The following is a 24,062-nucleotide window of genomic DNA, read 5'->3' as shown; positions in this document are numbered from 1 at the left end:
CAGCTCCCATTCAGGAGGATAATAAACGTCTCCCATTGTCTTTGTGTATTTTTATGTCTCAGGATATCGTCCCAGTTGATTTCACCAAGATCATCTCTCATCCGTTGGAAATTTGCCTTCCTGAAGTTTAGTGTCCTTGTAACCCCTCTACTACACTTCTTATTACAGGACACCTGAACACTTATTATTTTGTGACCACTATCCCCCCAGTGACCCCCAACCCTTATATCTGATCTGCGGTCCGGCCTGTTGGTTAATATTAGGTCTAGCAGTGCCCCCCCTCTTGTTGGGTCCTGAACCAGTTGTGAAAGGTGATTGTCTCTCATAGTTGTCAGACACCTATTACCTTTGCTGGAGCTGCAGGTTTCGGTTCCCCAATGTATTTCAGGGTAGTTGAAGTCCCCCATAATAATGACTTCTCCTTGAGTCGCAGCTTCATCTATTTGCTTTATGAGGATATTCTCCGTTGCTTCCATTATTTTTGGAGACTTATAACAAACCCCTATCAGTAATTTATTATTTCCCCCCTCCCCTTATCTCTACCCACAGGGACTCTACATTCTCATTAGATTCATATGTATTATCACGCAGGATGGGTTGTAAGGATGATTTTACATATAAACACCCCCCTCCCCCTCGCTTATTTGTTCGGTCATTTCTGAACAGACTATAGCCCTGTAAATTATCGCCTGGTACTGGCTCTCGTCCGGCCATGTCTCCGATATCCCCACCATGGCAGAATTATGCTCCAACAACATTCATTCTAATTCCTCCATGTTGTTGGCGAGGCTTCTGGCATTAGTATACATGCACTTTATGTATCTCTCTGTATCTCTTTTCTTTCTGAAATTATTAACTGTTCTAACCCCAACCCCAATTTCATTATTTGTGCCCAGGTCTCTATCTGCACTGTTTTCCCCTCCTATAAAAGGAATACCCTCCCCCCGTCCCTAGTTTAAGCACTCCTCCAACCTTCTAGCCATTTTCTCCCCCAGAACAGCTGCTCCCTGTGACGAACGGGGGTCCCGCTGCCACCAAAACGCGACGGACAGCGGACCCTGTGTCACCAATATGTCACAATCCCACCACTGACATGGGTGTATCAGCGGACGGAGGGACGCGACACACGGCTATCACAGGCACAGTAGGGGCTTATCTTTTTTTTAAATCAGGTATTTTTTATTTGAACATTTTCCAACAAAACAGGTATAACAACCCAGGGGAACGCAGTCCCCTTACCCCACCCCCCTCCCCCCGGAATTGTCCCCCATCTTAACAAAAATAAACATATTATTACATAGCATCAATGTCACGTCTCCTTGAATAACAATAAGTAGAGATACAAGAGAGGCTCCAAATGTGCTACATATAGACAAGACTTCTCTTTAATTCAGTAAAGGTGCACTCAAATGAGACCTAATCGGAATCTCTGTAACTCTCTGGATGCAAGGCCCGAGCTGTCTATCCATGATGCCCAAATCTTTTCAAATTTTCCGATACAGCCTCTCTTCAAGTAAATTGCTTTTTCCATGTTAATCACCCAGTTCACCTTACTAATATATTCCGGAATGGAGGGCGTCTGATCATCCAACCAGTGCTGTGCTATCAACTTTCTAAACGTATATAGCATTCTAGCCACCGCTATGTTGCCATACTCATCTGTCGTTAGATCTTCAACATACCCCAATACACATACCATAGGTGAGCAGTCCAGCCCCCCCCGAATAAACTTTGTTAATGATATCAACTACTTCTTCCCATAGACGATCCAACTTGGGGCAAGACCACATCATATGAATAAGATCCGCCGACTGAGTCTTACATCTAATGCACATAGGGTTGTCTCTGAGTCCAATATCATGCAAGAATTTTGGATTTCTGTATTTTTGGTGAAACAGTAGTATCTGTGAATAACGATGGGATTCACTCAGGGACAAGTCCGGTACCCTCTCCAAAATTTCCGACCACTGATCGTCTTCAATAGGACCTATTGCCCCCTCCCATTTTCCCTTGGACTTCGACGGAAACTTTGAAAGCAGCAAATCCAGTACCATTATCGAAATCAGACCCTTCAACCCCGGCTATTCTATCTATAACCCTATTTTGTGGGATTCCCAGCTCCAGCTGCCCACCCTCTGCTCGCCATGCGTGTCGTAGTTGTAAATATCTATAAAACTCCTGCTTGGGTAGATCGAACTTCCCCTGTAGCTGTACAAATTCCTTCAGCTCCCCGTTTTCCTCTAATATCTGAGCAAATCCTCGAATTCCCCTTCTCTCCCATATACTGAATCCTTGTAATTTATGTAAATTTGGGAGCCATGGAGTAGTCCAAATCAAAGTAAACCGCAAAATACCTTGTATATTCTGCAGAAGTCTTACCTTCCACCACAATTTATGCAACAGCAATAGTGTTGGTGTTTTCTCCCCCCTTAATGCAAATAATCGTGCCTCCAGAGCTCCATATATAGGTCCCCTAATTCCAGGAATTGCTGCATTAATATTTTTTGTATCCCCCCACCTCCCGGATCATTCCACCCTCTAATATGCTGCAATTGAGCTGCTATAAAATATGCCCAGGGATTTGGCGCTGCCAGCCCCCCCCTCCCCTTTTCCTCTCTGCAGTTCTTCCAATTTAATTCGTGGTGGTTTTTTCCCCCAGATCAATTCCCTGAACAAAGTGTTAATTTTGGAGAAGGACCTTTGTGGTATCCACACTGGGGAGTGATGTAAAATATACAATAATTGTGGCATCCAAATCATCTTAAGTAAATTCGTTCGTCCTACCACTGACAGCGGTAATTTTACCCATATGTTTAACTTCGATTGAAACTTTTCTAGGACTGGAATAAGATTTAATTTCTCATACTCTCCCACCTTCCCTGTTACATTAATACCAAGATACCTGAACTCCGAGACCAGTCGCAGACCTGATGCTATATAATGGGGTCCTTATCTTTGTTCCCATCAACTGACAGCAGCGTCGATTTATTCCAGTTGATCGTCAGCCCCGAATAGCTACCAAAATAATCAATAACGTCCATCGCCACCTTTAAGGACGACGAGGCCTCTGCCAGAAATAGTAATGTGTCGTCCGCGTACAAGGCTATTTTCTCCTCAGTCTGTCCCCTCCTGAACCCCTGTATGTCCATGTGGGCTCTAATGAGTATGGCAAGAGGCTGTATGGCCAAAGCGAACAGCAGCAGGGACAGAGGGCACCCCTGCCTCAATGTAACTCAAAGGGAGCTGACAAACCGCCATTCACTCTCATTCTAGCCGACGGCGTGTCATATTACATCTTAACCCATGAGATAAAGTTTATGCCCAGTCCAAATTTATTCATAACTTCCCACAAATACTCCCATTCTATTGAGTTGAAAGCCTTGGCCGCATCCAATGAACATATGACCCTATCACCCGGATTATCCACTGGTAGCTGCAGGTTAAGGAACAATCGTCTGATTGTTGCAGTAGACCTCGCAGGCATAAATCCCGATTGGTCCCTGTGTATCACCTTTGTTATTACCTTACTAAGTCTAGAAGCAAAAACCTTTGCAATAATTTTAATGTCAGTGGTCAGCAGTGAAATTGGCCGATAAGAATCTGGCAGCAGGGGATCTTTTCCCGGTTTCGGAATTACAACTATCACCGCCTCCCTCAGAGACCTTGGTAACGTTCCCTCCTCAGAAGCTCTCTCAAGAGTAGTCAACAGCTGTGGTAGCAAGACACCCCAAATTTCTTATAGACCTCCAGGGGCAGACTGTCCAAACCCAGTGATTTATTATTGGCCATTGACTCCACCGCCAATTGTAATTCCTCCAAAGTAATAGGTCCATTTAGATAGGCCCGATCTAACTCCGAAAGAGTAGGGATTGGTATTGTGTCTACGTATGCTTTAATCTGTTCCTTAGTACAGGCCAGTTTAGTGTTATATAAATCTTTATAGAAATCTGCGAAGACCGACAGGATTTCAGATGGACTATTAACAATTGTACCTGCTGTATCTTTATTAGCGCCAACAAACGCCGTTTTCCTCTGCGCCTTTGCTATAAGAGCCAGCAAGTGTCCTGCTTTCTCCCCTTCTTCAAAAAACCGTTGTCTATTAAATAATCTCTTATTGTTGGCCTTTTCCAGAACGTGGGTATTATAAGCCGTCTGTGCCCCCTTCCATTCCCGCAGGTCCTCCTCCGCTCCCGTCAGGACAAACTGCCTTTCTGTAGTACTCACTCTATCCCTAAGGAAAACCCCAAACTGCTCAGTTTTATTTTTGGCTCTGTTTATAGCATGTATTAGATTTCCCCTTAGGCAGGCCTTCATAGAATCCCAAAGAACACTTGGCGTAACTGATCCCTCATTCTCCTCAAAGAACCTATTCAGGGAGATCCCAATTGACTCCAAGTCAATAACCTGAAGCCAGAAAGCATTCATAGACCACATAGTGACATTTAACGGAAGTTTAACGGAGCAATTAATAGTAATTACTAGCGGGGAATGGTCAGATAAAAGTCTAGGTAAGTACTCCACTTTTTCTACTGCCGCAAGGATGCTTTCCGTGCCCAGGGCCATATCAATTCGCGATAATGTGTTATGTGTTTTAGAATAACAAGAAAACTGCCTTTCCCTGGGGTTCTTATGACGCCATACATCCAATAACGACATTTCCTGTAGAAGTACCCCAAATTTCGACTGATGAGAATCCGCCGTCCCTGGTCTAAGTTTGTCCCAATATGGGTGTATAATGTTATTAAAATCCCCTACACATATTGCTGGCACATTCGGTATCTTATCCACAAATGCTGCTATCATCTCCAGCACTTTAGTATTAAAGGGTGGTGGAATATACACTCCAATCAGTATAATTTCCTTAGCCATTAGTTTACAGTGAGGTGCCACCATTCTGCCCTCCCCGTCCACCCGAGATGTTATCAGTTCAAATGGTAGAGAGTTATGGACTAGAACACTTACTCCTCTAGCATAACTTGAGAAAGCAGAATGAAAGCTAGATCCTACCCACGCCCTATTGATCAGTCCCGTTTTCCCTTTTTCTAAGTGCGTCTCCTGCAAGCAGACAATTGCCGGGGACCGTGTGCGAGCAAACTCCATCACCGCCGCTCTTTTAGTGGCATCTCCCAGACCCCTCACATTCCAGAATAGTACATGAACTTTGTTATTCATCTTACTGTAAGGCAAATGGTGTAATTGAATACCTCCTCACTCCGGCCTCCCATAAAACATAGCTGCTTCTGAACCGTAGTGACATATAAATATATGGAAACCCACCTACTCCTCACAAATTGCAATATGAAAATAAAGTTATCATTGTCTAACACATTAGCACCTGGATCAAATAATAGGAGACGTGCGAAGCCCTCCCACCCCGAGAAGAGAGAACAGAAAGAAATAAACCCCACAAGAAACGGCAATATAGAAATCCTTCTGCAAATAACAGACGGACAAGGGCACCAGTCCATCCTTCAGCTGTACAGGAAGCGACCACGAAAAAAGAAAGGAGCAAAAAAAAGAAGGATGCAACAAGAGCAGTCTACCGCGCCGATCTTCACCCTTTGTTTTAACCGGATACAATGCACAGTATTAAAGTTCCACTGGGCCGTGGATAGACATCTTTATAAAGAAACCAAAAACATACTACCGGCAAATACCGATGGCGAATACTCTTATATGAAATCCATTTCTTTTGTGAACTCCGGCGAATCCTTTGCTCATTTTGTTCAATCCAACGAAGCGCATCTTTCGGATGTTTGAAGAACGAGGTTTCTCCCAATGCTGCCACTCTCAACTTTGCTGGGTAAATCATGGAGTACGGGATTTGGAGATTCCGCAGTTGTCTCTTTACATCGCCAAATGGAATAATCCGGGAAAAAGGAGACATTGCGGCCATTGTAGGTAATTTTTCCTTTAGTACGTGCTGCTTTCAAAATGGCGTCTCTGTAATGCAGCAGCTTTATCATTACCGGCCGTGGGGGAGCTCCAGGTGGTTATGGTCTGGGGGGGACCCTATGTGCTCTCTCCACTGCAAAGAGGGGGTCAGTCCATCCGATGCAAATAATTCACGCAGCCAGTTCTCGAAAAACTCTGAGGGGTTATTGCTCTCAGTTTTTTCAGGGACCCCAATAACTCGGACATTATTCCGTCTGAGCCTATTCTCCAAGTCATCTGCTTTAGCTTGCAAAGCTAATATTTGTTGGTCATGTCTGCGGGTGTCTCGTGTTACCTGGGGGAAAGCATCCTCCATGTCCCCAAGTCTACCCTCCGCTGCCGACACCCTGTCACTCACTTTTTGCATATTCTGACGCATAAATGATAGTTCCTCCTTAATCTGTCCCATCGGAGTTCCCAGAGATGTGAGAGTAGAGCCATATTGTGTCACAGCCATAAATACGTCCCTCAATGTAGGTTCTGTGTTGCCAGGAATAACATCTTCACCGTCTGGATGAGGTATCTCTTTAAGTACCATGACTCCCTCTGCTGGCGCTTCTGTGCAAGTGTTCATTTCCATATTATCATCTCTGGAATCTTCTCCACCATCAGCAAGCACCGAGAATCTGCTGCCCTGCGCTGCGATGACTTTCCCCCTGCCCTGCGTTCTGACTGGGGCCTTACTTGGAGTTCTAGCAAAGCCCGCCAACTTCTCTGCTGCACTGAGAGCTGCCTGCCTCTCCGACCTGGTGTTTGCAACCTGCATGACGACGCCATCTTGAATTCCTCTACCAGCTTCCACCGCTGCCTCCTTTTGCTTCTTATTCATGCCGCCAGCCATCTCTGCAGCACCCGGTGATCCCCGCGTGTTCCACACTGTTTGCCCAGCCGGTACCGGCGAAAATTCAGCAGTTGTGAGGCCCAGTGGATATAAATACAGGGTGAGTCGTCCAGAGCTCTTACACCTTGCAGCCGCTCACATGTCCAGCCAGGCCACGCCCCCTAGGGGGCTTATCTTAGTTATCCCACCACTGGCATCATGTGACAAAAATGCAGCAAGCTAACCTTGCTCTAACAATTTACCGCAGGGGGGTTATTTTGGATGCCCCACCACTGCTAACAACCTTCCAAGAACTGCGGGGATTTATGTATATCCCACCTTCTCAGTTCCACTTTGGAACTCGCAGCTCTCCAGCGCCCCCCTTACCCTCAGGTCAGTCAGGGAACTGCACCTAGGATAATTAGTCGCCGGACGGACTGCTTGTTGTGCACGGACAATTAGGCTACCGCAGTAAGGGAATTATCAATGCTGTGGCTGCAGTCCCCCTTTAGCAATATAAGACCCTTCTGTCCTGCCAACTAGCCTAATCAATCGCACACACCACGCTGCCACCATCCACGCTTTTCTTAATTCACAGAGTTAAATTAAGAGGGTCCATGGCCAACCACTGAAATCAGTAGCGATTATCTAAAAGAGGCGCATAGTTCGTTTCTTAGAGCATGGAGACATACTGATAATTTTAAGATTTATTCCCAAAAGGGCAGTGATTAAACAGATAAAAGTTGCTATAAAGTTGAGACATTAAATATGTACAAATACAAATATAAAACAAAATGGATGAAAACAGAAAGTCACACTTACATGTGTTCAGTCGGTATCAGGCGGACCATGCGGCTTAGGGGATGGGCAGCAGGCAAACGTCCCAAGACATGGGGTAGGTCTGTTCAGCATCAGAACTCCAGCTTAACTAACTGGAATTTGGTAGGGAATACCTATAGACTAGGGTTTGTGACCTCATGAAATGGGCGGTCTGGAGAAGTCCCACCTCCCTCTCTCCAAGTTATGATTTGGCTACAAAACTTAGAATAACTATATCTAAACGAGAAAAACCCGTACCAACACACATAGAGCATCATTGTTTGTGATTTACCGAATAGAATCCAAAGACACCAAGCATGCTATACTTAGGACCCTCCATTTGGGAGCAATCCATACATCAGTTTCTGGGGAGGTTATAACTGTGAAAATTAGGAATTAATAAGCTGGCTTCGTGCCCTTCGCGGAAATGTGGGTTTTATATCTCTGCTGCGTATGGTTTTTACAATATGACTTATTTTAATAGCGAATCGTGCTTTGAGCAGGGAGTTGGACCAGATGGCCCAGGAGGTCCCTTCCAACTCTACGATTCTATGGTTCTATGATAATACTTCCCATATACTGGCATACAGCCTGTGTTTTCAACAAAGAGACCTTTTCCCCCTAGCTGTTCTTCAAGAGGAAATGGACGGTTTCAGGTTACCAGCAAGCAAAGAGCTGATAAGGACCAAAAGGAGGGGGCTGAAAGGGACGGGGGGATTGCAGCTACATGACAGGCTCGTCTTCTTGATGTGTAGCAATGGGAGATTCTAGAAAGTTCTAGAAACATCATACTTTAACATACAGATCTTACAGACATTTTACATTACACTCCCTTCTCCCCATTGAGGTGCAGCCCGTCCCTAGCGTAGAACCTGTAGCCAACTGAGAAGTCGGTCCAGTTCTCCAGGAACCCAAACCCCTCCTTCCTACACCAATTCCTGAGCCACTTATTAACCTCCCTAATCTCCCGTTGCCTCTCTGGCGTGGCACGTGGTACAGGCAGTATTTCAGAGAATACCACCTTGGAGGTCCTTGCTTCAAGCTTACAGTCTAATTCCCTGAAATCATCATTAAGGACCTTCCACCTACCTCTGACTTTGTCATTTGTGCCAATGTGCACCATGACCGCTGGATCCTCACCAGCCCCTCCCAGTAATCTGTCAACCCGATCAGCGATGTGTCGGACTCGAGCGCCAGGTAGGCAGCACACCGTTCGACGATCCTTGTCTTTGTGACAGATTGCCCTATCTGTTCCCCTAATAATTGAGTCCCCCTCTACCAGCACCTGTCTGGCCTGCCCTGCTCTCCTATTTCCCCCCTTACTGGAGCAGACACTCCTCTGGCTTTAAGAGGACATGCCTTGCTGCAGCAGTGCTACCCCTGTACTGATACTCCCCTCATACACCAACTTAGCAAACTTATTGGGTTGTGCCAGATCAGGACTAGCCTCCCTGGCACTCTTCCCCCCACCCCGCCTTGTAACTGTCACCCAGCTAGCTGCTTCACTGTCCTGCAGCTCCAACCTGACAATCCCCCCCTCATCAATCCCATTGAGCGTCTGCTCAGTGAGCAGAAGACTCCTTTCCATATTGTCTATGGATCTCAGTATTGCCAGCTGCACATTTAGATCCAGTACCTGGGCTTCCAAATGCACAATGTGCTCACATCTCACACAGCAGTATGCATCCTCGACCGGCTGTTCAAGGATTGCATACATGTTGCAAGATGTATTCTGGATGGCATTGGCAATAGTGGAGCACATTCCTAATGGGAGTTGCACCAGACAGAAAAGATAAGTAAGAATAAATAAAAGATATTAATAAAATATAACAGCACTTCAGTAATACCTCCCTTGGATACTCCCTGAATCCAAAGTCACTGAATCACAAGTCACACACTTACCACCGTTGGCACTTACGCTCCGGTCACATTCAGCTCGCTCACACTCGCTGAAGCAGAAAATTTAAAGAGTTTTTTTTTGTTCCTTCACCAGCAAACCATCCTGCTGCTCAATGCACTTCCAAAAGGACTTGAGCCCCAAGCAAATGCCCCTTATAAACCCTTAATTATGAACCCCCACCCTTAATTAACCCCTAGTGAATATAGCTACACCTCAAGATTTAAATGCAATATAGTTAACTCTTAAACACACAGATAGTAAAATAAGAGATTACTTCTAATGGTAATGCCTATAGCTTTCACATTTTATGTATGTTGGACTGGTGGCATTAGTGATACATAGTACAACCTAGTGAGATACATGTTATGGCTCATTATAGCCATTGTAGTAATCCTAGGCTGCCAACATCCGTGACTTAGGTAGTGTTATCTTTGGTGAAATCATTTTTTCTGGCTTTAACTCAGGCTTATTCCCCTATGCTTGGAATAAATGGTGGACCATGGTTTGTACATTAACCTCAATATATGTAGTAGTTATTGAGGATTAATTAGCTTAGCACTACTGTATATATATTTTTTATTGCTTTTGCTGGTATTTAATATTTTTACAATAAAATTTGATTTTAGGGGAATTTGTAGAGATACTTTGTGTTGGTATCATATAAAATCCCCCAAAAACGTTCTAGTTTGTGGGTGTAATGTGAAAAAATTAATGTGATGTGAATACTTTTTGAAGTTACTGTAGGTCCAATGTAGAGTGACCCAGGTCCGAAATGTAGAGGGACCCTGGTTCACAGGCAAAGCTGTGAAGAGAAAACATATTGCACTGTAGAGTGACCCAGTTCCACCGACCGCACTGTAGAGTGATCTCAATCCATACACTGCATTGTAGAGGGACAACAAACTGCACTGTTGAGTGAATCTGGTCCGTCCATGTACTGCACTTAGAGGGACCTTGGTCCATGGACTACATTGTGCAGTGACCCCAGTCCACAAACCGCATTGTAGAGTGATCTCAGTCTTTGTACTGTATTGTTGAAACATTGTAGAATGACGCTGGTCAATGAATGCCATTGCAGCATGACCCTACTCTACAGACTGCACTTGTAAGGGAACCCTAGACCACCTTGTACAGTGACCCTAGTCCACAGACCTCACTGTAGAGACCAAGGACCGCACTGTATAGTGATCCATGGACAGTACTATAGAAGGACCCCGAGCCACGGACTGCAATGTAGAGTGACACGGGTCCTCCACAGGATTACACCATGTTTCATATTATTATGCAAATGATATTTTTCTCTGATTTTCCTAAGTGGTCAGCGCAAATGACAGTCAGTCTAATAAAAGTCATCACCCATTAGAGTATACATTGAATTTTATTGAAGAAACATCCCAATGATAACAGTATAATCTCCAAAATGAATAAAAACTCAAAATGCACTGTTCCAATTAGGCATAGTAGAATTTCTAAACATTTGATGTTTTAGGGTATGTGCACACGTGTGGAATTGCTGCAAATTTTATGCGTTTTTTCGCCGCAAAAACGCATAAAATAAGCAACCCCTTAAAATCCATGGCATTCCGCACGTGCTGTGCTAACGCTGCGTATTTTTCAGCGGCGCAATCACATTGCGGAAAAATACGCAGCATGCTCATTCTTTTTGCGGAAAATGTGCGGATGGTACCCAGGGTCTGGATGAGAGGAGACTCTCCTCCAGGCCCTGGGTACCATATTCCTAGTTAAAAAAAAGACTTAAAATAAAAAAATTGAGATATTCTCACCTTCCGGCGTCCCGCCCAGCTATCCCGGTCCTTACCGATGCTCCCTGCAGCTCCCGGTCCCAGTGATGCTTTGCGTGACTGACCAGTGATGACGTAGCATCTCGCGCGATGCTACGTCATTAGAGGTCATTGTCGCATGGCATCGTTGGGACCGGGAGCTGCAGGGAGCATCGCGAGGATCGGGATGGCTGCGGAGGACGCTAGAAGGTGGGAATATCACGATTTTTTTTATTATTTTTAACATTATATCTTTTTACTATTGATGCTGCATAGCACACTTGTCAAACACTATGTTTGACAAGTGTGACCAACCTGTTAGTTTTCTAGGTGATTTTACGCTTGCAAAACTCTAGTTTTTCATGGGAATTCCACATGCGTATTTCCCGTGGAATTCCCGCTGCAGGGAGTTCCGCACGTGTTCACATAGCCTTAAAGAACTGAAAATGCTCATTTGTGGAATTTGCAGCATTAGGAGGTCACATTCACTCTACAAAAAAGCTATTTAACTCCAAAACATCCTAACAGGCCAATTTACATGTTAACATAGGAACCCTTCGTTGCTATCACCTTCACAGTTCTTGCATCCATTGAACTTGTGAGTTTTTGGAGGGTTTGTGCATGTATTTCTTTGCAGAAGGAAGGTTTCTGCCAGGCAAGTTCATCGGACTAAGAGAGCAGCTGCTAAAAAGCCATTACAAACCAGCAAACAAATATTTGAAGCTGCTGGTGCCTCTGGAGTCCCTCAAACCTCAAGGTGTAGGATCCTTCAAAGGCTTGCTGTAGTGCATAAACCTACTATACAGCCACCCCTAAACGGTGCTCACAAGCAGAAACGGTTGCAGTGGGCCCAGACATACATGAAGACTAATTTTCAAACAGTCTAGTTTACTGATGTGTGTCGAGCAACCCTGGATGGTCCAGATGGATGGAGTAGTGGATGGTTGGTGGATGGCCACCATGTCCCAACAAGGCTGCGACATCGGCAAGGAGGTGGAGGAGTCATGTTTTGGGCCGGAATCATGGGGAAACAGCTGGCAGGGCCCTTTAAGGTTCCTGAAGGTGTGAAAATGACCTCTGCAAAGTCTGACAACTTTCTTGCATGGTATAACAAGCAGAAACGTGCCTTCAGGAGCAAAATCATTTTCATGCATGACAATGCACCATCTCATGCTGTAAAGAATGCTTCTGAGTCATTGACTGCTATGGTCATAAAAGGAGATAAACTCATGATGTGGCCACCATCTTCCCCTGACCTCAACCCTATAGAGAACTTTGGATTATCATCAAGCAAAAGATCTATGAGGGTGGGAGGCAGTTCACATCAAAACAGCATCTCTGGGAGCTAGTCTGACTTCATGCAAAGAAATCCAAGCAGAAATTCTCCAAAAACTCCCAAGTTCAATGGATGCAAGAATTGTGAAGGTGATATCAAAGAAGGGTTCCTATGTTATCATGTAGCTTGACCTGTTAGGATGTTTTGGTGTTAAATAGCTTTTTTGTTCAGTAACTGTGACCTCCTAATGCTGCAAATTCCACAAATGAACATTTTCAGTTCTTTAAAACAGATCAAATGTTTAGAAATTCTACTGTGCCTAATAATTTGGAGCAGTGCATTTTGAGTTTTTATTCATTTTGGAGATTATACTGTTATCATTGGGAGGTGTCAACAATAAAATTTGATGTATACTCTAAAGGGTGATGACTTTTATTACACTGACTGTCATTTGCACCGACCACTTAGGAAAATCAGAGAAAAATATTATTTCCATAATAATTTGGAACATGGTGTATGGAGAGCATTCTGAGTTTAATTCTGATCTACAGACCGCAGTCTGGGACTAACCTTGATCTCCAAGTGTATGTGCTATTACATGAAATGCCTCAAGTTCCCATGGCGGATATGGGGTGTGATGTTTAACCTGTTCCCTCTTGTTTGTGGACATTTCGCATCTTCATGTTAGCTGTCTTCTGCATTAGACGTAAGCATTTCCTGTGCCCTGATGGATCTGCTCTATCTTCATAAGCACAATAGGGTCAGTAGTATCATATGAGTTCCTCACGTATCCATCACGCTTGTCTTTTTCAGAGTTTCTAATGTGGAATGATGCTAACTGTAACCTGGCTCATCCTTATGTGTGTAAATACAAGCCTTAGATCTTCGACACCCAAGCATGTAACTGGAAAGGAAGTCTCCAAGAAGTAGGCCAAGCTGAGCATTGTGAGAAGTCTTACTAATAAATCGCACACATTGAATAAAGAACCAACCTGGACATTACTGGTGGTCTCCATGTGCATTATTTAACACTGTAATTAAATAATGAGATGTCTATGAGATTTGCTTAGTGATTTTCTTAACTTCCACACACTGGAACTGAAAGGGTTGTGAAAATGAGCTAGCATAGAGCAACAAGAAGAAAGGCGTATGTGTGGCCCTCAGAGGTGGGACCTCCAGGCATATACAATACAATACATTTATATCATAGTAGAAAAAGACAGCAGGATGGCACTCACCGTTCTCTTGAAATGATTCACTTTATTTCATATTAATAAAGCATAGGCAATGGCACGGGAGAAATGCAAAAAGACGGACGACAGCCGTTTCGTGTACAATGCACTTCAACAGGTCCCATGCTCAGGCTCAAGGAAACACTAATTTATACCACATGTATGAACAGAAGAATCTCCACCCTTTACCTGAACGTGTCTAAAAAAAAACCCAAAATAAAAAATAAAAAGAAAAACAAGCATAATATACATACACCATATGCAATAAAACTAGCAATTAGAGTTGAGCGAAACGGGTCGAAAAATTTCAAAAGTCGCCGACTTTTGGCAAAGTCGGGTTTCATGAAACGAAACCCGACCCTAGGATGAGGTCGGCCACGAGGTCGGCGACATACGCGCCAAAGTCGCGTTTCATAAGTTTGCTTTGCGCTCTTTTTCAGTCAATCAGGATCCACGGACACTGTGGGCAACGTGATGACATAGGCAGGGGTCACCACCATCTTTCAGAAGGGCATGCAAGTGATTGGCTTGCTTTGGTGGGCGTCACAGGAGGTATAAAAGGGCGTGCACGCCGACCGCCATCTTACTTCTGCCGATCTTAGCATAGGGAGAGGTTGCTGCTGCTGATTCTGTAGGGAGAGCATTAGGCAGGGAAGAAGAAAAAAAAACTGCTTCTGCTGCTAGCGATTTTGCCTGTACAACACACCAGTCACTGTGTGTGCAGTGCAAGGGGAGGCTATATTTTGGTGGATCAGCGGTGTTGGTTGTTAGGCTGCCTTCTAAGGCTTCCTGACGGCTGCATTGCTGTTTACCCACTGCTCTGCAAACTGCTTTTTTAAAAGCAATCCCAATTTTTTTTTTTGTCCTGCTGAGGTACTGAGCATGCATTTTTTCACACCATACAGCGGTGCACACTCCTCATATAGTACCGTGTAACGGCTGTTATCACAGCCACAGTGAAGCTATCTGTGTGTCACTCTGTGAGAATAAGTCGAGGACATGTTCCGTTCTTACAGACCTGCACCTTCTAGTTTTGTCTAGCTTTCAAACAGTTAAATATATTTGCTGTTTGGTCACATTCAAAACTATAGAGAGACAGCGTGTGTCAGTCCGTATACTTAAAAAACACGGAGCTTGACAATTTAACGTACACCGGACAGCCGTGTACGTGCACGCTCCTCTCAGTACCGTGTAACGGCTGTTATCACGGCCACAGTGAAGCTATCTGTGTGTCACTGTGGAAGGATAAGTGGAGGACTTGTTCCATTCTTACAGACCTACACTCTAGTGAGATTCCTATTCTGCCCAATTCTATATAAACCTTGTAGTTTGTGATACACTAGCCAATTTCTGCCTGTGACATAGCGCTGTGATATTCAGTGGGCCTCACACAATCCATAAGTGTCCAGTGTCCACAAGTGTGTGCAGAAATTCAAAATCTCCGTGATCCTGTAGTCACTTTTTTCACACCTGTGTCATCGAGCCTGTGACATAGCGCTCTGATATTCAGTGGGCCTCACACAATCCATAAGTGTCCAGTGTCCACAAGTGTGTGCAGAAATTCAAAATCTCCGTGATCCTGTAGTCACTTTTTTCACACCTGTGTCATCGAGCCTGTGACATAGCGCTCTGATATTCAGTGGGCCTCACACAATCCATAAGTGTCCAGTGTCCACAAGTGTGTGCAGAAATTCAAAATCTCCGTGATCCTGTAGTCACTTTTTTCACACCTGTGCCATCGAGCCTGTGACATAGCGCTCTGATATTCAGTGGGCCTCACACAATCCATAAGTGTCCAGTGTCCACAAGTGTGTGCAGAAATTCAAAATCTCCGTGATCCTGTAGTCACTTTTTTCACACCTGTGCCATCGAGCCTGTGACATAGCGCTCTGATATTCAGTGGGCCTCACACAATCCATAAGTGTCCAGTGTCCACAAGTGTGTGCAGAAATTCAAAATCTCCGTGATCCTGTAGTCACTTTTTTCACACCTGTGCCATCGAGCCTGTGACATTGCGCTCTGATATTCAGTGGGCCTCACACAATCCATAAGTGTCCAGTGTCCACAAGTGTGTGCAGAAATTCAAAATCTCCGTGATCCTGTAGTCACTTTTTTCACACCTGTGCCATCGAGCCTGTGACATAGCGCTCTGATATTCAGTGGGCCTCACACAATCCATAAGTGTCCAGTGTCCACAAGTGTGTGCAGAAATTCAAAATCTCCCCTGTACTATAGACACCTTGTACCTTGTTTTACATTACTATATAGTTTGTTGGCTTTTGTCTACATTTCTACCAAAAATGAGGAAGGCTGGTGGAAGAGGCCGTGGAATTGGGCGGGGGTTGGCAGCTGGTAATGATGGTGTTGGTGGTGCATCTGATGGTAGTGGCAAAAGCAAAATAGGACAGAATGCAGGAGGTATTGAGCCTGCGTCATCGTCTGGCTCCACAAGGCCTCGAAGGCTTACTTTTCTAGGAGCTGGCAAACCGCTTTTAAAGCCAGAGCTGCAGGAAAAGGTTTTGACTTACATTGCTGTCTCAGCCTCCAGCTCTATCGCCTCCTCTTCTGAAGTTGTAAAAAGTAAAAGCACTGAGTCGTCATTGGAGGCTCATGTTCATGAACCACACCTTTCCTTGTGTCCTTCACCCCAACCAAGATTGAAGGATGACGCAGGCCATACTACTGATTACTCCATGGAGCTGTTTTTACATACCATGCCTGGATTATCAAGTGAAATGGTGAATTACCCAGGCCAAGATGAATCTGACATGGAGTGCACTGATGCACAGCCACTGATAGATGATTCTGCTGGTACATTCACTCAGAGCACTACATTGTCCTCGCAGTGTACAGAGCCAGATTCTGACCCTGATGAGACTCAGGTGCCCCTTCCCGCACACTATACCACCATACACGGTGACACAGAGGAAGGTGCACATGACATTGAAGAGGAGGTGATGGATGACCCAGTTGTTGACCCAGATTGGCATCCATTGGGGGAAGAGGGTGCTGCTTCCAATAGCTCAGATGAGGAGCATCCACAGCAGACATCGACATCGCAACAGCTGTTATCTGGCAGGCACGGAGCACTCCAAAGACAGGTTCCAAAAATCAAGAGTTGCTGGACAGCTTGTCCAGAGGGTCAAAATATCACAGCGTGCTAGGCCGCAAAATGTCTGCCAAAGTAGGAAGAGTGCAGTGTGGCACTTTTTTGAACAAAATCCTCATGATCAGGCCAAGGTTATCTGTAAGAAGTGCGCAAAGACCTTTAGCCGAGGGAAAAATCTGAAAAATTTGAATACCAGTTGCATGCTTAGACATTTAACCACCATGCACTTGCAAGCGTGGACACAACACCAAACCTCAAGTACCACATGTGCAACTGATCACAAAGAAGGTAGTCAGCAATGCTACATTGTTTCCCCCACTGTAAGCCCACCGGTCAGCACAGCAGCAAATGTTGAGGTGTCGTTGCAAGGCCACAGCAGTCAGGGAATCCCACTGTTATATCAACGAAATACTGAATCTAGGCCATCAGAAAGAACACCAAGTACATCACCATCATCAACCCTCTCTGTCCGCCCTGTCCACCGCTACTTCCACCATATGCAGCTCTAAAGTCCAGCTCACCCTCCCAGACGCTATGAGTAGGTCAAGAAAGTACTCAGTCTCTCATCCGCGTACACTGGGTTTGAACGCCCACATTGCCAAACTAATCTCGTTTGAGATGATGCCCTATCGGTTGGTGGAAAGCGCAGCTTTCCGCGAACTCATGGCCTATGTAGTACCACGCTATGACCTACCCAGTCGCCACTTATTCTCTCGCAAAGCCATCCCAGCCCTCCACCATCATGTGAAAGACCGCATTGTCCATGCACTCAAGCAGTCAGTGAGTGGAAAGGTGCACCTCACAACTGATGCATGGACCAGTCGGCATGGCCAGGGCCGTTACGTGTCCATCACTGCGCACTGGGTTAATGTGGTGGATGCAGGGTCCACAGGGGACAGCGGTGGTGGGACAGTGCTGCCTAGCCCACGGTATAGGAAACAGTTGGCTGTAGGCGTTCGACCCTCCTCCTCCTCCAGAAGCGAAAGCTCGTCCACAGAGCGCAGTCGTACGAGCACTCCATCTGCAGCTGCCACTGTTGCACACGAGGTGTCCCCCTATCGAGCAGCTAGTGGAAAGCGTCAGCAGGCTGTGTTGCAGATGATGTGTTTGGGCGACAGACACACCGCCGAGGTGCTGGCCGAGTACTTTCAGCGACAAACTGAGTCATGGCTGGGCAGTGTACATCTTGAGGCAGGCAAGGTAGTTAGTGATAACGGCCGTAATTTTGTGGCAGCCATAGCCCTTTCAAAACTCAGCCACATACCTTGCTTGGCTCACACCTTGAACCTGGTGGTGCAGTGCTTCCTCAAAAATTATCCGGAGTTAACAGCCCTGCTCCAGAAGGTGCGAAGACTGTGCGCGCACATCCGCCGGTCGCCTGTACACTCCATTCGTATGCAGAAGCTGCAGCGATTGCTCCACCTTCCCAACCACCGCCTCATTATCGACATTGCAACAAGGTGGAACTCCACCCTGCACATGGTTGAGCGGCTGTGCGAGCAGAGGCAGGCCATAATGCATTTGTGTAAGGATACACGGCCAGGCACTTTGAGTGCAGACATGGAGTTGACAGGTGTGCAGTGGTCAAAGCTGAAAGACCTCTGTAAAGTCCTTCAGTGTTTTGAGGAATGCACACTGCTGGTAAGCGCAGACGACGCCATCCTAAGCATGAGCATCCCATTTATGCGTCTGCTCATGCAAACTTTGACGCACCTTAAGGAGCAGGCGTCTGCAGCCAATGTGTTATGATTCCACCACACGGCGAGGGAAGAAGGTGCCACTGAGCTCCACCCCCCACTGACCCTACCTACTTGCCGGTCCCACCCTAGCCGGTGGGCGACAACTGGGCGGCGGTCCCTACCTCGGCGTAAGTGCAGGGAGCTACAGTGAGGGTAACCGAGGGTGGAATGAGTGCAGGACAACCTAAGGGAGACAAGCAGCAGCAAGGAGGGCTACTAGAGTGAAACTAAAGAGTGAGTGAACCTGAAGGGTAAAACCACGAAACCCCAAACTAACACAAAAAATACTAAGCTTTCAGCAAAGACAAAAGCGGAAAGCTGGAGTCCCAGAGGTACTCAACGAAAGAGAGACCGGGAGGCTGTCTGAGGTAGTACCGGACAGCGCGGTAGGGAAGGCAGGAATCCGTACCACAGAAGAATCACCAGCAAGGAGTGAAAGCCCTGTGGAGTGCTAAATAGGAAGAAGGCGGGACATAAGCACAGGAAACAGTGAAGCAGCCAATCACCAGAACGGAGGAAGAACGATGAACGAAAAAGAACTAGTTGATCAGAAACTGTATATTAAGACTGGTTGTGTGGCACAGCCAGTAAGGCAGCGAGACTTGCTGTGGAACACAGACTAGACCCCGGTACGAATCCTGACATTACCCCCTCCTTTATGAGGGGCCCCTGGACCCTCACTCAGGGAAGGCTTCTCAGGAAAATTGATATGGAACCTCTTACATAACCTGGGAGCATGAACCTCAGAATGAGACACCCACGACCTCTCCTCAGGGCCATACCCCTTCCAGTCCACCAGGTACTGCAGGACCCCACGAACTTTCCTGGAGTCCAGGATCTTTCTTACCTCAAACTCGGGGTGACCAAGTACAACAACAGGAGCAGGAGGTGTGTCAGCCGGACAAACTGGAGGTACATAAGGTTTTAGGAGAGAGACATGGAATACCCTATGCACTCTCATCGCCTGGGGGAGGTCCAATTTGACAGAAACAGAGTTGATTATCTGAGATATTTTAAAAGGACCAATGTACCAGGGAGCCAGTTTACCAGAGGGGACTCTTAGTTTCAGATTTTTAGTAGAAAGCCACACTTTCTGCCCAACTTCAAAGGAAGGACTTCTCCTCCTTTTCATATTAGCAAAGTGGCACTGTGACTCATGAGCCTTTTTGATGTTGCTTTGGACTTGCTCCCAAACTGACCGCAGATCAGAGGAAACAATCTCTACCTCAGGATTGTCCGAGGGGCCCTCAGAGAAAGAGCTGGATTTAGGGTGAAATCCCATGTTGCAGAAGAAGGGAGATATCCCTGTGGAAGAGTTCACCCTATTATTTATGGCAAACTCTGCCAGGGCAATAAAAGATGCCCAGGTCTCTTGCTTATTAGCCACATAGCAACGTAAGAATTGTTCAAGGGCTTGATTGGCCCGTTCTGTCTGCCCATTGGTCTCCGGGTGAAAGGCCGATGAGAAAGCAAGGGAAACGCCAATTTTACTACAGAAAGCTCTCCAGAATTTGGAGACAAATTGGGTACCCCTATCTGACACAATATTAGAAGGAATTCCATGCAGCCGCACCACATGATTTAGAAACAAGGGGACCAATTGCTTGGCGGATGGCAATTTGGGTAAAGGAATAAAGTGCGCCATCTTACTAAAGCGATCCACCACAACCCACAAGGTAGTGATTCCCAGGGAGGAAGGTAAATCAGTAACAAAGTCCATGGAAAGATGGGTCCATGGCTTGGAGGGAACAGGTAGAGGACATAGTTCTCCCAAAGGCCGTGAGCGGTTAACCTTAGACCGGGCACAAATGTCACACGCCTTGACATAGGCAGTGGCATCCCGGCGTAAAGTCGGCCACCAAAAATTTCTGGAGATTGACTCCATAGTACCAGAGATACCAGGGTGACCTGAAAGAGGAGAGTTGTGGTGTTCATTCAGCAGTCTCAAACGCAAATGACAGGGAACGAACCATTTATTATCAGGAGAGCCGGACGGAGACAAATGTTGAAATTGCTTAACTTCAGCAAACAAATCAGAGGAATTAGCAGCCAAAAATACTTTATCAGGTAAAATGGGAACAGGTGGGATGTTTGACGGTTGTTCAGGCAAGAAGCTTCTAGATAGCGCGTCTGCTCTGGCGTTTTTGCAGCCGGGTCTGAAAGAAATCACAAAATTAAAACGTGAAAAGAACAACGCCTACCTTGCCTGTCTTGGATTAAGCCGTTTGGCCGTTTTGAGATATTCAAGATTTTTATGGTCGGTGAGGACAGTAACAGGATGCTTGGCCCCCTCCAGGAAATGCCGCCATTCCTCAAAGGCCAATTTTATAGCGAGCAGTTCCCTATTCCCAATATCATAATTTTTTTCAGCTGGGGAAAACTTCTTTGAGAAGAACGCACAGGGTTTCAAATGAGTCAAAGACGAAGTCCCCTGTGAAAGTACTGCCCCCACTCCTGCCTCCGAGGCGTCAACCTCAACAACAAAGGGTCTCTCCTGATCGGGCTGGGTAAGAACAGGAGCAGTGGCAAAGCTCTCCTTAAGAAACGTGAAGGCGTCCACTGCATCTTTACTCCAGTTTACCAAGTCGGAACCTTTCACAGTAAGATCTGTGAGAGGTTTCACCACAATGGAGAAGTTTTTTATAAACTTGCGGTAAAAATTGGCAAACCCCAGAAATCTTTGAAGAGCTTTCAAAGATGCAGGACGAGCCCAATTAAGAACCGCTTTTACCTTCTCCGGCTCCATTGTGATGGCCTGGGGTGTCAAAATATGACCCAAAAAAGATAGACTTTGGACCCCGAAAATACACTTTTCTTGCTTGGCGAAAAGTTGGTTATTGCGGAGTACCTGGAGTACATCCCTTACATGATTTAAATGTGAGTCCCAGTCAGGAGAGAACACCAAAATATCATCCAGATAGACAATTACATAGCGGCCAATAGCATGTTGGAAAATGTCATTGGTGAAATTTTGAAAAATCGCCGGAGCATTGCACAGCCCAAAGGGCATAACTAGACACTCGAAGTGGCCCTCGGGGGTATTGAAGGCGGTCTTCCACTCGTCGCCAGCCTTTACACGAATGAGATTATACGCCCCTCTCAGGTCCAACTTCGAGAACCATCGAGCCCCCTGAACCTGGTTAAACAGGTCCGGAATCAACGGTAGTGGATATTGGTTACGGACAGTTATTTCATTAAGACCTCGGTAGTCTACACACGGCCTAAGTCCTCCATCCTTTTTACTGACAAAAAAGAAACCTGCGGCCAGGGGTGAGGTGGACGGACGGATATGCCCCTTTCTTAGAGCCTCTTGTACATACTCACGTAAAGCTTCTCTTTCAGGAGGAGATAAATTATATAGGCGTCCCTTAGGGAATTTACAATTGGGAACCAGATTGATAGTACAGTCATAGGAGCGATGAGGTGGCAACCGCTCAGACTCCTTCATAGAAAAGACATCTGCGAATTGGCCCAAAAGATTCTGAAGAGAAGCTTGTATGGAGACGATACCACAAACGTGTGTTAACAAGCATTTCTGTGAACAATCTGCACCCCACTTCTCTAATTCGCCAGAAACCCAGTTAATGTTGGGGTTATGGAGCTGGAGCCATGGAAGCCCCAGTATGACACTAGTTGGGAGGTCATGCATAACCAAAAATGACAGCTGTTCCACATGCAGTACACCAACCTGAAATGATAGCAATGGAGTACAGAGACTAATCTCCCCACTTGCTAGTGGGGTGTTATCAATACCAACTAATTTAGTGGGGTGAGCAAGTGGAATTAAAGAAATACCCAAAGAGACAGCAAACTCATAACACATAAAATTAGCAGTAGCCCCTGAATCAATCATGGAAACTCCTTCTCCCTTAGAGGAGGTGAAAGCAATAGAAATTGGCACTAAGAGTCTCTTAGAACTTAAGGGAATTACCTGTCCACCCACAGGCCTAGGTGGTGTATTCCGAGAAGATTCCTGTGGAGTGCCAGGGCGCCGCCGGCAATCCTTTATCCAGTGCCGAGGATCCCCGCAGTAAAAACAGGTTCCAAGTGCGTGGCGTGGACGGCAAGGACTAGGATCCGTGGTAGCTTGCATGGCTCCCAATTCCATAGGTTCGGCAGCTGGCAGATTCGGAACAGCCGGAGTGACCCTAGAGAAAACGGAAACCTGCGCTGCTGCCTGCTCCGATCTCCTCGCCCTTAACCTGCGATCTATTCTGACCATTAAAGCCATCAGCTCCTCCAGAGACTGGGGCAGGGTGTAGTGTACCAGTTCATCCTTTAGGGCTGGTGAAAGGCCCTGCTGAAATTGATTCCGAAGGGCGGGATCATTCCAACAGGTAGCTAAGCTCCAACTACGAAACTGGGTGCAATAAACCTCTACCTCCTGATCACCCTGGGTCAGGGAGGTAAGGTTTGCCTCGGCCAAAGCGACTTGGTCAGGCTCATCATAAATATTCCCTAAGGCTTGAAAGAAGTTGTCTACTGAATCATCACGGAGATTTGAATCTGGCGGCAGAGAGAAGGCCCACTCTTGGGGTCCCTCCCATAAGCGAGAGATTATGATACGGACTCTTTGAGCTGGGGGGCCAGAAGAAAGAGGTCGTAATTGAAAATATAATTTACAATTTTCTCTAAAAGAAGCAAATTGGCTTCTATCTCCGAAAAATGGCTCGGGTAAGTTAACTCTAGGCTCAGAATTAGTTGTCCCTGCAACGGCAGCTGCTTGAATTTGCTCCTGACGCTGGACCTGCGCAGCAAGATCTTGCACCAGCTGAGTAAGACCCTGCATTTGATTGACTAAAGAGATCATAGCGTCCATAGGGACGGCCGGTGATTCTGTTATGATTCCACCACACGGCGGGGGAAGAAGGTGCCACTGAGCTCCACCCCCCACTGACCCTACCTACTTGCCGGTCCCACCCTAGCCAGTGGGCGACAACTGGGCGGCGGTCCCTACCTCGGCGTAAGTGCAGGGAGCTACAGTGAGGGTAACCGAGGGTGGAATGAGTGCAGGACAACCTAAGGGAGACAAGCAGCAGAAAGGAGGGCTACTAGAGTGAAACTAAAGAGTGAGTGAACCTGAAGGGTAAAACCACGAAACCCCAAACTAACACAAAAAATACTAAGCTTTCAGCAAAGACAAAAGCGGAAAGCTGGAGTCCCAGAGGTACTCAACGAAAGAGAGACCGGGAGGCTGTCTGAGGTAGTACTGGACAGCGCGGTAGGGAAGGCAGGAATCCGTACCACAGAAGAATCACCGGCAAGGAGTGAAAGCCCTGTGGAGTGCTAAATAGGAAGAAGGCGGGACATAAGCACAGGAAACAGTGAAGCAGCCAATCACCAGAACGGAGGAAGAACGATGAACGAAAAAGAACTAGTTGATCAGAAACTGTATATTAAGACTGGTTGTGTGGCACAGCCAGTAAGGCAGCGAGACTTGCTGTGGAACACA

The 24,062-nt window shown here is 46.1% G+C and overlaps 1 protein-coding gene across 2 annotated transcripts in view; it reads left to right on the top strand.

Moving 5' to 3' along the window:
* REG4 (regenerating family member 4) overlaps positions 1-13,532 on the top strand; it is a 43,270-nt gene extending 29,738 nt beyond the window's left edge. For both annotated transcript variants that reach the window (XM_073564256.1, XM_073564257.1), the window contains exon 6: positions 13,344-13,532. In XM_073564256.1, the coding sequence (XP_073420357.1) occupies positions 13,344-13,411 (68 nt within the window). In that variant the 3' untranslated portion in view covers positions 13,412-13,532. The remainder of the gene's footprint in view (positions 1-13,343) is intronic.
* Positions 13,533-24,062: the final 10,530 nt, after the last annotated feature.

The sequence above is a fragment of the Dendrobates tinctorius genome, unplaced genomic scaffold (genome assembly GCF_039654945.1).
Source record: "Dendrobates tinctorius isolate UK_male_01 unplaced genomic scaffold, ASM3965494v1 ptg000440l, whole genome shotgun sequence".
Lineage (NCBI taxonomy): Eukaryota > Metazoa > Chordata > Amphibia > Anura > Dendrobatidae > Dendrobates > Dendrobates tinctorius.
This window is presented reverse-complemented; position numbering and strand designations above follow the sequence as displayed.